We start from the raw sequence: 15822 nt of genomic DNA, 5'->3' as shown, positions 1-15822 counted from the left end.
CTTGCCATGGGGTTGCTGTCGAGGGTATCATACAGCTTGCCATGGGGTTGCTGTCGAGGGTATCATACAGCTTGCCATGGGGTTGCTGTCGAGGGTATCATACAGCTTGCCATGGGGTTGCTGTCGATGGTATCGTACAGCTTGCCATGGGGTTGCTGTCGATGGTATTGTACAGCTTGCCATGGGGTTGCTGTCGATGGTATTGTACAGCTTGCCATGGGGTTGCTGTCGATGGTATTATGCAGCTTGCCATGGGGTTGTTGTCGATGGTACTATACTGCTTGCCATGGGGTTGCTGTCAATGGTCCTATACAGCTTGCCATGGGGTTGCTGTCGATGGTATTATACAGCATGCCATGGGGTTGCTGTCGATGGTATTATGCAGCTTGCCATGGGGTTTTTGTCGATGGTACTATACAGTTTGCCATGGGGTTGCTGTTGATAGTATTATGCAGCTTGCCATGGGGTTGCTGTCGAGGGTATTATGCAGCTTACCATGGGGTTGCTGCCGATGGTATTATACAGCTTGCCATGGGGTTGCTGTTGATGGTATTATACAGCTTGCCATGGGGTTCTGTCGGTGGTATTATACAGCTTGCCATGGGGTTGCTGTCGATGGTATTATACAGCTTGCCATGGGGTTGCTGTTGATGGTATTATACAGCTTGCCATGGGGTTCTGTCGATGGTATTATACAGCTTGCCATGGGGTTGCTGTCGAGGGTATTGTACAGCTTGCCATGGGGCTGCTGTTGATGGTATTATACAGCTTGCCATGGGGTTGCTGTCGATGGTATTATGCAGCTTGCCATGGGGTTGCTGTTAATGGTATTATACAGCTTGCCATGGGGTTGCTGTCGAGGGTATTGTACAGCTTGCCATGGGGTTGCTGTCGATGGTATTATACAGCATGCCATGGGGTTGCTGTCGATGGTATTATACAGCTTGCCATGGAGTTGCTGTCGATGGTCCTATACAGCTTACCATGGGGTTGCTGTCGAGAGTATTATACAGCATGCCATGGGGTTGCTGTCAATGGTATTGTACAGCTTGCCATGGGGTTGCTGTTGATGGTACTATACAGCTTGCCATGGGGTTGCTGTCGAGAGTATTATACAGCATGCCATGGGGTTGCTGTCAATGGTATTGTACAGCTTGCCATGGGGTTGCTGTCGAGGGTATCATACAGCTTGCCATGGGGTTGCTGTCGAGGGTATCATACAGCTTGCCATGGGGTTGCTGTCGATGGTATTGTACAGCTTGCCATGGGGTTGCTGTCGATGGTATTGTACAGCTTGCCATGGGGTTGCTGTCGATGGTATTATGCAGCTTGCCATGGGGTTGTTGTCGATGGTACTATACTGCTTGCCATGGGGTTGCTGTCAATGGTCCTATACAGCTTGCCATGGGGTTGCTGTCGATGGTATTATACAGCATGCCATGGGGTTGCTGTCGATGGTATTATGCAGCTTGCCATGGGGTTTTTGTCGATGGTACTATACAGTTTGCCATGGGGTTGCTGTTGATGGTACTATAAAGCATGCCATGGGGTTGCTGTCGATGGTATTATACAGCTTGCCATGGGGTTCTGTCGGTGGTATTATACAGCTTGCCATGGGGTTGCTGTCGATGGTATTATACAGCTTGCCATGGGGTTGCTGTTGATGGTATTATACAGCTTGCCATGGGGTTCTGTCGATGGTATTATACAGCTTGCCATGGGGTTCTGTCGATGGTATTATACAGCTTGCCATGGGGTTGCTGTCGATGGTATTATACAGCTTGCCATGGGGTTGCTGTCGAGGGTATTGTACAGCTTGCCATGGGGCTGCTGTTGATGGTATTATACAGCTTGCCATGGGGTTGCTGTCGATGGTATTATACAGATTGCCATGGGGTTGTTGTCGATGGTACTATACAGCTTGCCATGGCGTTGCTGTCGATGGTATTATACTGCGTGCCATGGGGTTGCTGTTGATGGTATTATACAGCTTGCCATGGGGTTGCTGTTGATGGTACTATACAGCTTGCCATGGGGTTGCTGTTGATGGTATTATACAGCTTGCCATGGGGTTGCTGTAAATGGTACTATACAGCTTGCCATGGGGTTGCTGTCGATGGTATTATACAGCTTGCCATGGGGCTGCTGTCGATGGTATTATACAGCTTGCCATGGAGTTGCTGTCGAGGGTATTATACAGCTTGCCATGGGGTTTCTGTCGATGGTATACAGCTTGCCATGGGGTTGCTGTTGATGGTATTATACAGCTTGCCATGGGGTTGCTGTCGAGGGTATTATACAGCTTGCCATGGGGTTTCTGTCGATGGTATACAGCTTGCCATGGGGTTGCTGTTGATGGTATTATACAGCTTGCCATGGGGTTGTTGTCGATGGTACTATACAGCTTGCCATGGAATTGCTGTCGATGGTATTGTACAGCTTGCCATGGGATTGCTGTTGATGGTATTATACAGCTTGCCATGGGGTTGCTGTCGAGAGTATTGTACAGCTTGCCATGGGTTGCTGTCGATGGTATTATACAGCATGCCATGGGGTTGCTGTCGATGGTATTATACAGCTTGCCATGGGGTTGCTGTCGAGGGTATTATACAGCTTGCCATGGGGTTGCTGTCGATGGTATTATGCAGCTTGCCATGGGGTTGCTGTCGATGGTATTATACAGCATGCCATGGGGTTGCTGTCAATGGTATTATACAGCTTGCCATGGGGTTGCTGTGATGGTCCTATACAGCTTGCCATGGGGTTGCTGTCAATGGTCCTATACAGCCTGCCATGGGGTTGCTGTTGATGGTATTATACAGCTTGCCATGGGGTTGCTGTCGATGGTATTATACAGCTTGCCATGGAGTTGCTGTGATGGTCCTATACAGCTTGCCATGGGGTTGCTGTCAATGGTCCTATACAGCCTGCCATGGGGTTGCTGTTGATGGTATTATACAGCTTACCATGGGGTTGCTGTCGATGGCATTATACAGCTTACCATGGGCTTGCTGTCAATGGTAATGTACAACTTGCCATGGGGTTGCTGTTGATGGTACTATACAGCATGCCATGGGGTTGCTGTCGATGGTATTATACAGCTTGCCATGTGGTTGCTGTCGATGGCATTATACAGCTTACCATGGGCTTGCTGTCAATGGTATTGTACAGCTTGCCATGGGGTTGCTGTTGATGGTACTATACAGCTTGCCATGGGGTTGCTGTCGATGGTATTATACAGCTTGCCATGGGGTTGCTGTCGATGGTATTATACAGCTTGCCATGTGGTTGCTGTCGATGGCATTATACAGCTTACCATGGGCTTGCTGTCAATGGTATTGTACAGCTTGCCATGGGGTTGCTGTTGATGGTACTATACAGCTTGCCATGGGGTTGCTGTCGATGGTATTATACAGCATGCCATGGGGTTGCTGTCGATGGTCCTATACAGCTTGCCATGGGGTTGCTGTCAATGGCCCTATACAGCCTGCCATGGGGTTGTTGTCGATGGTACTATACAGCTTGCCATGGGGTTGCTGTCGATGGTATTATACAGCTTACCATGGGGTTGCTGTCGATGGCATTATACAGCTTACCATGGGCTTGCTGTCAATGGTATTGTACAACTTGCCATGGGGTTGCTGTTGATGGTATTATGCAGCTTGCCATGGGGTTGCTGTCGATGGTATACAGCTTGTCATGGGGTTGCTGTCGAGTGTATTATACAGCTTGTCATGGGGTTGCTGTCGATGGTATTATACAGCTTGCCATGGGGTTGCTGTCGAGTGTATTATACAGCTTGTCATGGGGTTGCTGTCGATGGTATTATACAGCTTGCCATGGGGTTGCTGTCGATGGTATTATACAGCTTGCCATGGGGTTGTTGTCGATGGTACTATACAGCTTGCCATGGAGTTGCTGTCGATGGTATTATACAGCTTGCCATGGGGTTGCTGTCGATGGTATTATACAGCTTGCCATGGGGTTGCTGTCGATGGTATTATACAGCTTGCCATGGGGTTGCTGTCGATGGTATTATACAGCTTGCCATGGGGTTGCTGTCGAGAGTATTGTACAGCTTGCCATGGAGTTGCTGTCGATGGTATTATACAGCTTGCCATGGGGTTGCTGTCGAGAGTATTGTACAGCTTGCCATGGGGTTCTGTCGATGGTATTATACAGCTTGCCATGGGGTTGCTGTCGATGGTATTATACAGCTTGCCATGGGGTTGCTGTCGATGGTATTATGCAGCTTGCCATGGGGTTGCTGTCGATGGTATTATACAGCATGCCATGGGGTTGCTGTCAATGGTATTATACAGCTTGCCATGGGGTTGCTGTGATGGTCCTATACAGCTTGCCATGGGGTTGCTGTCAATGGTCCTATACAGCCTGCCATGGGGTTGCTGTTGATGGTATTATACAGCTTGCCATGGGGTTGCTGTCGATGGTATTATACAGCTTGCCATGGAGTTGCTGTGATGGTCCTATACAGCTTGCCATGGGGTTGCTGTCAATGGTCCTATACAGCCTGCCATGGGGTTGCTGTTGATGGTATTATACAGCTTACCATGGGGTTGCTGTCGATGGCATTATACAGCTTACCATGGGCTTGCTGTCAATGGTAATGTACAACTTGCCATGGGGTTGCTGTTGATGGTACTATACAGCTTGCCATGGGGTTGCTGTCGAAAGTATTATACAGCATGCCATGGGGTTGCTGTCGATGGTATTATACAGCTTGCCATGTGGTTGCTGTCGATGGCATTATACAGCTTACCATGGGCTTGCTGTCAATGGTATTGTACAGCTTGCCATGGAGTTGCTGTTGATGGTACTATACAGCTTGCCATGGGGTTGCTGTCGATGGTATTATACAGCTTGCCATGGGGTTGCTGTCGATGGTATTATACAGCTTGCCATGTGGTTGCTGTCGATGGCATTATACAGCTTACCATGGGCTTGCTGTCAATGGTATTGTACAGCTTGCCATGGGGTTGCTGTTGATGGTACTATACAGCTTGCCATGGGGTTGCTGTCGATGGTATTATACAGCATGCCATGGGGTTGCTGTCGATGGTCCTATACAGCTTGCCATGGGGTTGCTGTCAATGGCCCTATACAGCCTGCCATGGGGTTGTTGTCGATGGTACTATACAGCTTGCCATGGGGTTGCTGTCGATGGTATTATACAGCTTACCATGGGGTTGCTGTCGATGGCATTATACAGCTTACCATGGGCTTGCTGTCAATGGTATTGTACAACTTGCCATGGGGTTGCTGTTGATGGTATTATGCAGCTTGCCATGGGGTTGCTGTCGATGGTATACAGCTTGTCATGGGGTTGCTGTCGAGAGTATTATACAGCATGCCATGGGGTTGCTGTCGATGGTATTATACAGCTTGCCATGGGGTTGCTGTCGAGTGTATTATACAGCTTGTCATGGGGTTGCTGTCGATGGTATTATACAGCTTGCCATGGGGTTGCTGTCGATGGTATTATACAGCTTGCCATGGGGTTGTTGTCGATGGTACTATACAGCTTGCCATGGAGTTGCTGTCGATGGTATTATACAGCTTGCCATGGGGTTGCTGTCGATGGTATTATACAGCTTGCCATGGGGTTGCTGTCGATGGTATTATACAGCTTGCCATGGGGTTGCTGTCGATGGTATTATACAGCTTGCCATGGGGTTGCTGTCGAGAGTATTGTACAGCTTGCCATGGAGTTGCTGTCGATGGTATTATACAGCTTGCCATGGGGTTGCTGTCGAGAGTATTGTACAGCTTGCCATGGGGTTCTGTCGATGGTATTATACAGCTTGCCATGGGGTTGCTGTCGATGGTATTATACAGCTTGCCATGGGGTTGCTGTCGAGAGTATTGTACAGCTTGCCATGGGGTTCTGTCGATGGTATTATACAGCTTGCCATGGGATTGAGGCCGTTGGGATTCAGGGTTGAGGCTTTTGGCTTTATGTTAGTGTGGTTAAAGTAGACCCCTCCTGTTTCCATGCAGTGTTGGAGTTCCAGTACGAGATTGAGAAACTGTGCGAGACTTTGCGGCTGACCCAGGAGAAAAGGAAACGGCAGGAGGACCTGATTATGAAAGTGGAGAATCTGGCATTGAAGGTGAGTATTGTGACACAGGGACCCCACTCTCCTCACCACTCCCCCTTACACACCACTAGTCTCCATTACCCACACCTCTCTGTAGAATACCGACCGAATCCCCAAACCTCATTCCCAACCTCCCAACTCATCAAATCTCTTCTCATAGTGGGCAGCACGGTAGCATTGTGGATAGCACAATTGCTTCACAGGTCCAGTGTCCCAGGTTCGATTCCGGCTTGGGTCACTGTCTGTGCGGAGTCTGCACGTCCTCCCTGTGTGTGCGTGGGTTTCCTCCGGGTGCTCCGGTTTCGTCCCACAGTCCAAAGATGTGCAGGTTAGGTGGATTGGCCATGATAAATTGTCCTTAGTGTCCAAAATTATCCTTGGGGTTGGGTGGGGTTACTGGGTAATGGGGATAGGGTGGAGGTGTTGACCTTGGGTAGGGTGCTCTTTCCAAGAGCCGGTGCAGACTCGCTGGGCCGAATGGCCTCCTTCTGCACTGTAAATTCTATGATCTATGATCTAATCCGCAAGGGAGTGCCCTCTTCCACCCTCTGCGACCCTGTGCCATTCCCCCCTCAACCCTGTGCCCTTCCCATGTGACCCTGTGCCCCTCCTCCTGCGATCCTGTCCCCTTCCCCCCGCGACCCTGTCCCCTTCCCCCGTGACCTTGTCCCCTTCCCCCAGCGACCCTGTCCCCTTCCCCGCGACCCTGTCCCCTTCCCCCCGCGGCCCTGTCCCCTTCCCCCGCGGCCCTGTCCCCTTCCCCCGCGGCCCTGTCCCCTTCCCCCCGCGACCCTGTCCCCTTCGCCCCCGCGACCCGGTCCCCTTCCCCCCCTGCGACCCTGTCCCCCGTGACCCTGTCCCCTTCCCCCCGCGACCCTGTCACCTTCCCCCCGCGACCCTGTCGCCTTCCCCCACGACACTGTCCCCTTCCCCCGCGGCCCTGTCCCCTTCCCCGTGACCCTGTCCCCTTCCCCCGCGACCCCGTCCCCTTCCCCCGCGACCCTGTCCCCTTCCCCCCGCGACCCTGTCCCCTTCCCCCCGCGACCCTGTCCCCTTCCCCCCGCGACCCTGTCCCCTTCCCCCGCGACCCTGTCCCCTTCCCCCCGCGACCCTGTCCCCTTCCCCCGCGACCCTGTCCCCTTCCCCCCGCGACCCTGCCCCTTTCCCCCCGCGACCCTGCCCCTTTCCCTCAGCGACCCTGCCCCCTTCCCCGCGACCCTGCCCCTTTCCCTCTGCGACCCTGCCCCTTTCCCCCTGCGACCCTTCCCCCTGCGACCCTGCCCCTTCCCCCTGCGACCCTGCACCTTTCCCCCTGCCACCCTGCCCCTTTCCCCCTGCGACCCTGCCCCTTTCCCCCTGCGACCCTGCCACCATCCCCCTGCGACCCTGCCCCTTTCGCTCTGCGACCCTGCCCCCGCGACCCTGCCCCTTTCCCCCTGCAACCCTGCCCCTTTCCCCCTGCCACCCTGCCCCTTTCCCCCTGCCACCCTGCCCCTTTCCCCCTGCAACCCTGCCCCTTTCCCCCTGCAACCCTGCCTCTTTCCCTCTGCAACCCTGCACCTTTCCCCCCGCGACCCTGTCCCCTTCCGCCCGCGACCCTGTCCCCTTCCGCCCGCGACCCTGTCCCCTTCCCCCCGTGACCCTGTCCCTTTCCTCCCCCCGCGACCCTGTCCCCTTCCCTCCCTCCGCGACCCTTTCCCCTCCCCGCGACCCTGTCCCCTTCCCCCGCGACCCTGTCCCCTTCCCCCGCGACCCTGTCCCCTTCACCCCGCGACCCTGTCCCCTTCCCCCTGCGACCCCGTCCCCTTCCCCCACGACCCCGTCCCCTCCCCCTGCGACCCTGACTCCTCCCCCCCGCGACCCTGTCCCCTTCCCCCCGCGACCCTGTCCCCTTCCCCCCGCAACCCTGTCCCCTTCCCCCCGCGACCCTGTCCCCTTCCCCCCGCGACCCTGTCCCCTTCCCCCCGCGACCCTGTCCCCTTCCCCCCGTGACCCTGTCCCCTTCCCCCCGCGACCCTGTCCCCTTCCCCCCGTGACCCTGCCCCTTTCCCTCTGCGACCCTGCCCTCTTCCCCAAACGTCCCTGCCCCTTTCCCCCTGCCACCCTGCCCCTTTCCCCCTGCCACCCTGCCCCTTTATCCCGCAACCCTGCCCCTTTCCACCTGCGACCCTGCCCCTTTCCACCTGCGACCCTGCCCCTTTCCACCTGCGACCCTGCCCCTTTCCCCCTGCAACCCTGCAACTTTCCCCCTGCGACCCTGCCCCTTTCCCCTGCAACCCTGCCCCTTTCCCCCTGCGTCCCTGCCCCTTTCCCCCACAACCCTGCCCCTTTCCCCCTACGACCCTGACCCTTTCCCTCTGCGACCCTGCCCCTTTCCCCCTGTGACCCTGCCACTTTCCACCTGCGACCCTGCCACTTTCCCTCTGCGACCCTGCCCCTTTCGCCCTGCCACCCTGCCCCTTTCATCCTGCCCCTTTCCCCCTGCCACCCTGCCCCTTTCCCCCTGCGACCCTGCCCCTTTCACGCTGCGACCCTGCCCCTTTCGCGCTGCGACCCTGCCCCTTTCCCTCTGTGACCCTGCCACCTTCCCCCTGCGACCCTGCCCCTTTCCCTCTGCGACCCTGCCCCCTGCGTCCCTGCCCCTTTCCCCCTGCCACCCTGCCCCTTTCCCTCTGCGACCCTGCCCCTTCCCCCCGCGACCCTGTCCCCTACCACCCGCGACCCTGTCCCCTACCACCCGCGACCATGTCCCCTTCCCCCCGCGACCCTGTCCCCTTCGCCCCCGCGACCCGGTCCCCTTCCCCCCCAGCGACCCTGTCCCCCGTGGCCCTGTCCCCTTCCCACCGCGACCCTGTCACCTTCCCCCCGCGACCCTGTCGCCTTCCCCCGCGACACTGTCCCCTTCCCCCGCGGCCCTGTCCCCTTCCCCGTGACCCTGTCCCCTTCCCCCGCGACCCCGTCCCCTTCCCCCGCGACCCTGTCCCCTTCCCCCCGCGACCCTGTCCCCTTCCCCCCGCGACCCTGTCCCCTTCCCCCCGCGACCCTGTCCCCTTCCCCCCGCGACCCTGTCCCCTTCCCCCCGCGACCCTGTCCCCTTCCCCGCGACCCTGTCCCCTTCCCCCGCGACCCTGTCCCCTTCCCCCCCGCGACCCTGTCCCCTTCCCCCCGCGACCCTGCCCCATTCCCCCGCGACCCTGCCCCTTTCCCCCCGTGACCCTGCCCCTTTCCCCCCGTGACCCTGCCCCTTTCCCTCAGCGACCCTGCCCCCTTCCCCCGCGACCCTGCCCCTTTCCCTCTGCGACCCTGCCCCTTTCCCCCTGCGACCCTTCCCCCTGCGACCCTGCCCCTTTCCCCCTGCGACCCTGCCACCATCCCCCTGCAACCCTGCCCCTTTCGCTCTGCGACCCTGCCCCCGCGACCCTGCCCCTTTCCCCCTGCAACCCTGCCCCTTTCCCCCTGCCACCCTGCCCCTTTCCCCCTGCCACACTGCCCCTTTCCCCCTGCAACCCTGCCTCTTTCCCTCTGCAACCCTGCACCTTTCCCCCCGCGACCCTGTCCCCTTCCGCCCGCGACCCTGTCCCCTTCCGCCCGCGACCCTGTCGCCTTCCCCCCGTGACCCTGTCCCCTTCCCCCCTGTCCCCCTTCCCCCGCGATCCTGTCCCCTTCCCCCGCGACCCTGTCCCCTTCCCCCGCGACCCTGTCCCCTTCACCCCGCGACCCTGTCCCCTTCCCCCTGCGACCCCGTCCCCTTCCCCCGCGACCCCGTCCCCTTCCCCCGCGACCCCGTCCCCTTCCCCCGCGACCCTGTCCCCTTCCCCCAGCGACCCTGTCCCCTTCCCCCCACGACCCTGTCCCCTTCCCCCCGCGACCCTGTCCCCTTCCCCCCGCGACCCTGTCCCCTTCCCCGCGACCCTGTCCCCTTCCCCCGCGACCCTGTCCCCTTCCCCCCCGCGACCCTGTCCCCTTCCCCCCCGCGACCCTGTCCCCTTCCCCCCGCGACCCTGCCCCATTCCCCCGCGACCCTGCCCCATTCCCCCGCGACCCTGCCCCTTTCCCCCCGTGACCCTGCCCCTTTCCCCCCGTGACCCTGCCCCTTTCCCTCAGCGACCCTGCCCCCTTCCCCCGCGACCCTGCCCCTTTCCCTCTGCGACCCTGCCCCTTTCCCCCTGCGACCCTTCCCCCTGCGACCCTGCCCCTTTCCCCCTGCGACCCTGCCACCATCCCCCTGCAACCCTGCCCCTTTCGCTCTGCGACCCTGCCCCCGCGACCCTGCCCCTTTCCCCCTGCAACCCTGCCCCTTTCCCCCTGCCACCCTGCCCCTTTCCCCCTGCCACCCTGCCCCTTTCCCCCTGCAACCCTGCCTCTTTCCCTCTGCAACCCTGCACCTTTCCCCCCGCGACCCTGTCCCCTTCCGCCCGCGACCCTGTCCCCTTCCGCCCGCGACCCTGTCGCCTTCCCCCCGTGACCCTGTCCCCTTCCCCCCTGTCCCCCTTCCCCCGCGACCCTGTCCCCTTCCCCCGCGACCCTGTCCCCTTCCCCCGCGACCCTGTCCCCTTCACCCCGCGACCCTGTCCCCTTCCCCCTGCGACCCCGTCCCCTTCCCCCGCGACCCCGTCCCCTCCCCCCTGCGACCCTGACTCCTCCCCCCCGCGGCCCTGTCCCCTTCCCCCCGCGACCCCGTCCCCTTCCCCCGCGACCCCGTCCCCTCCCCCCTGCGACCCTGACTCCTCCCCCCCGCGGCCCTGTCCCCTTCCCCCCGCGACCCTGTCCCCTTCCCCCCGCGACCCTGTCCCCTTCCCCCCGCGACCCTGTCCCCTTCCCCCCGCGACCCTGTCCCCTTCCCCCCGCGACCCTGTCCCCTTCCCCCCGCGACCCTGTCCCCTTCCCCCCGCGACCCTGTCCCCTTCCCCCCGCGACCCTGTCCCCTTCCCCCCGCGACCCTGTCCCCTTCCCCCCGCGACCCTGTCCCCTTCCCCCCGCGACCCTGTCCCCTTCCCCCCGCGACCCTGTCCCCTTCCCCCCGCGACCCTGTCCCCTTCCCCCCACAACCCTGTCCCCTTCCCCCCGCGACCCTGTCCCCTTCCCCCCGCGACCCTGTCCCCTTCCCCCCGCGACCCTGTCCCCTTCCCCCCGCGACCCTGTCCCCTTCCCCCCGCGACCCTGTCCCCTTCCCCGCGACCCTGTCCCCTTCCCCCGCGACCCTGTCCCCTTCCCCCCCGCGACCCTGCCCCTTTCCCCCCGCGACCCTGCCCCTTTCCCTCAGCGACCCTGCCCCCTTCCCCCGCGACCCTGCCCCTTTCCCTCTGCGACCCTGCCCCTTTCCCCCTGCGACCCTTCCCCCTGCGACCCTGCCCCTTTCCCCCTGCGACCCTGCCACCATCCCCCTGCAACCCTGCCCCTTTCGCTCTGCGACCCTGCCCCCGCGACCCTGCCCCTTTCCCCCTGCAACCCTGCCCCTTTCCCCCTGCCACCCTGCCCCTTTCCCCCTGCCACCCTGCCCCTTTCCCCCGCAACCCTGCCCCTTTCCACATGCGACCCTGCCCCTTTCCCCCTGCAACCCTGCAACTTTCCCCCTGCGACCCTGCCCCCTTCCCCCGCGACCCCGTCCCCTCCCCCCTGCGACCCTGACTCCTCCCCCCCGCGACCCTGCCCCTTTCCCTCTGCGACCCTGCCCTCTTCCCCAAGCGTCCCTGCCCCTTTCCCCCTGCCACCCTGCCCCTTTCCCCCTGCCACCCTGCCCCTTTCCCCCGCAACCCATCCCCTTTCCACATGCGACCCTGCCCCTTTCCCCCTGCAACCCTGCAACTTTCCCCCTGCGACCCTGCCCCCTTCCCCCGCGACCCCGTCCCCTCCCCCCTGCGACCCTGACTCCTCCCCCCCGCGACCCTGTCCCCTTCCCCCCGCGACCCTGTCCCCTTCCCCCCGCGACCCTGTCCCCTTGCCCCCGCGACCCTGTCCCCTTCCCCCTGCGACCCTGTCCCCTTCCCCCCGCGACCCTGTCCCCTTCCCCCCGCGACCCTGCCCCTTTCCCCCGTAACCCTGCCCCTTTCCCCCTGCGTCCCTGCCCCTTTCCCCCGCAACCCTGCCCCTTTCCCCCTACGACCCTGCCCCTTTCACCCTGCCCCTTTCCCCCTGCCACCCTGCCCCTTTCCCCCTGCGACCCTGCCCCTTTCACGCTGCGTCACTGCCCCTTTCCCCCTGCGATCCTGCCCCTTTCCCTCTGTGACCCTGCCACCTTCACCCTGCCACCCTGCCCCTTTCCCCCTGCGACCCTGCCCCTTTCACGCTGCGACCCTGCCCCTTTCACGCTGCGTCACTGCCCCTTTCCCCCTGCGATCCTGCCCCTTTCCCTCTGTGACCCTGCCACCTTCCCCCTGCGACCCTGCCCCTTTCCCTCTGCGACCCTGCCCCCTGCGACCCTGCCCCTTTCCCCCTGCCACCCTGCCCCTTTCCCTCTGCAACCCTGCCCCTTTCCACATGCGACCTTGCCCCTTTCCACCTGCGACCCTGCCCCTTTCCCTCTGCGACCCTGCCCCTTTCCCTCTGCGACCCTGCCCCTTTCCCTCTGCGACCCTGCCCCTTTCCCTCTGCGACCCTGCCCCTTTCCCCTGCGACCCTGCCCCTTTTCCCCTGCGACCCTGCCCCTTTCCCCCTGCAACCCTGCCCCTTTCCCCCTACGACCCTGACCCCTCCCCCCTTGACCTTTAACCCTTCACCCCGTAAATCTGCCCCCTTCCCACACGACCATGCGCTCTTTCCCCTTCACCTCATGACCCTGTCCTCTTACCCCTGCCCCCTTCCTCTGCAACCCTGCCCCCTTCCCCCTGCGATCCTGCCCCCTTCCCCCTGCGAGCCTGCCCCCTTCCCCCAGCGACCTTGCCCCTTCCCCCTGCGATCCTGCCCCCTTCCCCCTGCGACCTTGCCCCTTCCCCCTGCGGCCCTGCCTCCTGTCGACCCTTCCCCCTGCGACTCCACCCACATCCCCCTGCGACCCCGCCCCTTTCCCCTTGCGACCCTGACCCCTGCGACCCTGACCCCTGCGACCCTGACCCCTGCGACCCTGACCCCTGCGACCCTGACCCCTGCGACCCTGACCCCTGCGACCCTGACCCCTGCGACCCTGACCCCTGCGACCCTGACCCCTGCGACCCTGACCCCTGCGACCCTGACCCCTGCGACCCTGACCCCTGCGACCCTGACCCCTGCGACCCTGACCCCTGCGACCCTGACCCCTGCGACCCTGACCCCTGCGACCCTGACCCCTGCGACCCTGACCCCTGCGACCCTGACCCCTGCGACCCTGACCCCTGCGACCCTGACCCCTGCGACCCTGACCCCTGCGACCCTGACCCCTGCCCCTTTCCCCCTGCGACCCTGCCCCTTTCCCCTGCAACCCTGCCCCTTTCCCCTGCGATCCTGCCCCTTTCCCCTGCAACCCTGCCCCTTTCCTCCTGCAACCCTGCCCCTTTCCCCCTGCAACCCTGCCCCTTTCCCCCTACGACCCTGCCCCTTTCCCCCTGCGACCCTGCCACTTTCCCCCTGCGACCCTGCCACTTTCCCCCTGCGACCCTGCCACTTTCCCCCTGCGACCCTGCCCCTTTCCCCCTGCGACCCTGCCCCTTTCCCCCTGCGACCCTGCCACTTTCCCCCTGCGACCCTGCCCCTTTCCCCCTGCGACCCTGCCCCTTTCCCCCTGCGACCCTGCCACCTTCCCCCTGCGACCCTGCCCCCATCCCTCTGCGACACTGCCCCCTGCGACACTGCCCCTTTCCCCCTTCGACCCTGCCCCTTTCCCCCTTCGACCCTGCCCCTTTCCCCCTTCGACCCTGCCCCTTTCCCCCTTCGACCCTGCCTCTTTCCCCCTGCCACCCTGCCCCTTTCCCCCTGCCACCCTGCCCCTTTCCCCCTGCCACCCTGCCCCTTTCCCCCTGCCACCCTGCCCCTTTCCCCCTGCCACCCTGCCCCTTTCCCCCTGCCACCCTGCCCCTTTCCCCCTGCCACCCTGCCCCTTTCCCCCTGCCCCTTTCCCCCGCAACCCTGCCCCTTTCCACCTGCGACCATGTCCCTTTCCACCTGCGACCCTGCCCCTTTCCACCTGCGACCCTGCCCCTTTCCCCCTGCAACCCTGCAACTTTCCCCCTGCGACCCTGCCCCTTTCCCCTGCAACCCTGCCCCTTTCCCCCTGCAACCCTGCCCCTTTCCCCCTGCGACCTTGCCCCTTTCCCCCTGCGACCTTGCCCCTTTCCCCCTGCGACCCTGCCACTTTCCACCTGCGACCCTGCCACTTTCCCCCTGCGACCCTGCCCCTTTCCCCCTGCCACCCTGCCCCTTTCACCCTGCCCCTTTCCCCCTGCCACCCTGCCCCTTTCCCCCTGCGATCCTGCCCCTTTCCCTCTGTGACCCTGCTACCTTCCCCCTACAACCCTGCCCCTTTCCCTCTGCGACCCTGCCCCCTGCGACCCTGCCCCTTTCCCCCTGCCACCCTGCCCCTTTCCCCCTGCCACCCTGCCCCTTTCCCCCTGCCACCCTGCCCCTTTCCCTCTGCAACCCTGCCCCTTTCCACCTGCGCCCCTGCCCCTTTCCCCCTGCGACCCTGCCTCTTTCCCTCTGCAACCCTGCCCCTTTCCACCTGCGACCCTGCCCCTTTCCCCCTGCGACCCTGCCTCTTTCCCCCTGCGACCCTGCCCCTTTCCCCCTGCGACCCTTCCACTTTCCCCCTGCGACCCTGCCACTTTCCCCCTGCGACACTGCCCCTTTCCCCCTGCCACCCTGCCCCTTTCACCCTGCCCCTTTCCCCCTGCCACCCTGCCCCTTTCCCCCTGCGACCCTGCCCCTTCCCCCTGCGACCCTGCCCCTTTCACGCTGCGACCCTGCCCCTTTCACGCTGCGACCCTGCCCCTTTCCCCCTGCGACCCTGCCCCTTTTCCCCTGCGACCCTTCCACTTTCCCCCTGCGACCCTTCCACTTTCCCCCTGCGACCCTGCCACTTTCCCCCTGCGACCCTGCCCCTTTCCCCCTGCCACCCTGCCCCTTTCACCCTGCCCCTTTCCCCCTGCCACCCTGCCCCTTTCACGCTGCGACCCTGCCCCTTTCCCCCTGCGATCCTGCCCCTTTCCCCCTGCGACCCTGCCACCTTCCCCCTGCGACCCTGCCCCTTCCCCCTGCGACCCTGCCCCTTTCACGCTGCGACCCTGCCCCTTTCCCCCTGCGATCCTGCCCCTTTCCCCCTGCGACCCTGCCACCTTCCCCCTGCGACCCTGCCCCTTTCCCTCTGTGACCCTGCCCCTTTCACCCTGCCCCTTTCCCCCTGCCACCCTGCCCCTTTCCCCATGCGACCCTGCCCCTTTCCCCCTGCGACTCTGCCCCTTTCACGCTGCGATCCTGCCCCTTTCCCCCTGCGATCCTGCCCCTTTCCCCCTGCGACCCTGCCACCTTCCCCCTGCGACCCTGCCCCTTTCCCCCTGCGACCCTGCCCCTTTCCCCCTGCGACCCTGCCCCTTTCCCCCTGCGACCCTGCCCCTTTCCCCCTGCGACCCTGCCCCTTTCTCCCTGCGACCCTGCCCCTTTCCCCCTGCGACCCTGCCCCTTCCCCCTGCGACCCTGCCCCTTTCTCCCTGCGACCCTGCCCCTTTCCCCCTGCGACCCTGCCCCTTTCCCCCTGCCACCCTGCCCCTTTCCCCCTGCCCCTTTCCCCCTGCAACCC

General features: G+C 62.4%; 1 protein-coding gene across 1 annotated transcript in view; it reads left to right on the top strand.

Moving 5' to 3' along the window:
- The window catches only part of taf7 (TAF7 RNA polymerase II, TATA box binding protein (TBP)-associated factor), a 76813-nt gene that overhangs the window by 45292 nt on the left and 15699 nt on the right, over positions 1 to 15822 (top strand). Inside the window, exon 10 of the mRNA XM_072504963.1 lies at positions 6019 to 6131. Within this exon, the coding sequence (XP_072361064.1) occupies positions 6019 to 6131 (113 nt within the window). The remainder of the gene's footprint in view (positions 1 to 6018; positions 6132 to 15822) is intronic.

This window comes from Scyliorhinus torazame, chromosome 5, assembly GCF_047496885.1.
Source record: "Scyliorhinus torazame isolate Kashiwa2021f chromosome 5, sScyTor2.1, whole genome shotgun sequence".
NCBI classification, from domain to species: Eukaryota; Metazoa; Chordata; class Chondrichthyes; order Carcharhiniformes; family Scyliorhinidae; genus Scyliorhinus; species Scyliorhinus torazame.
Note: the sequence above shows the minus strand (reverse complement) of the source record. Positions and strands in the feature narration are given on the sequence as shown.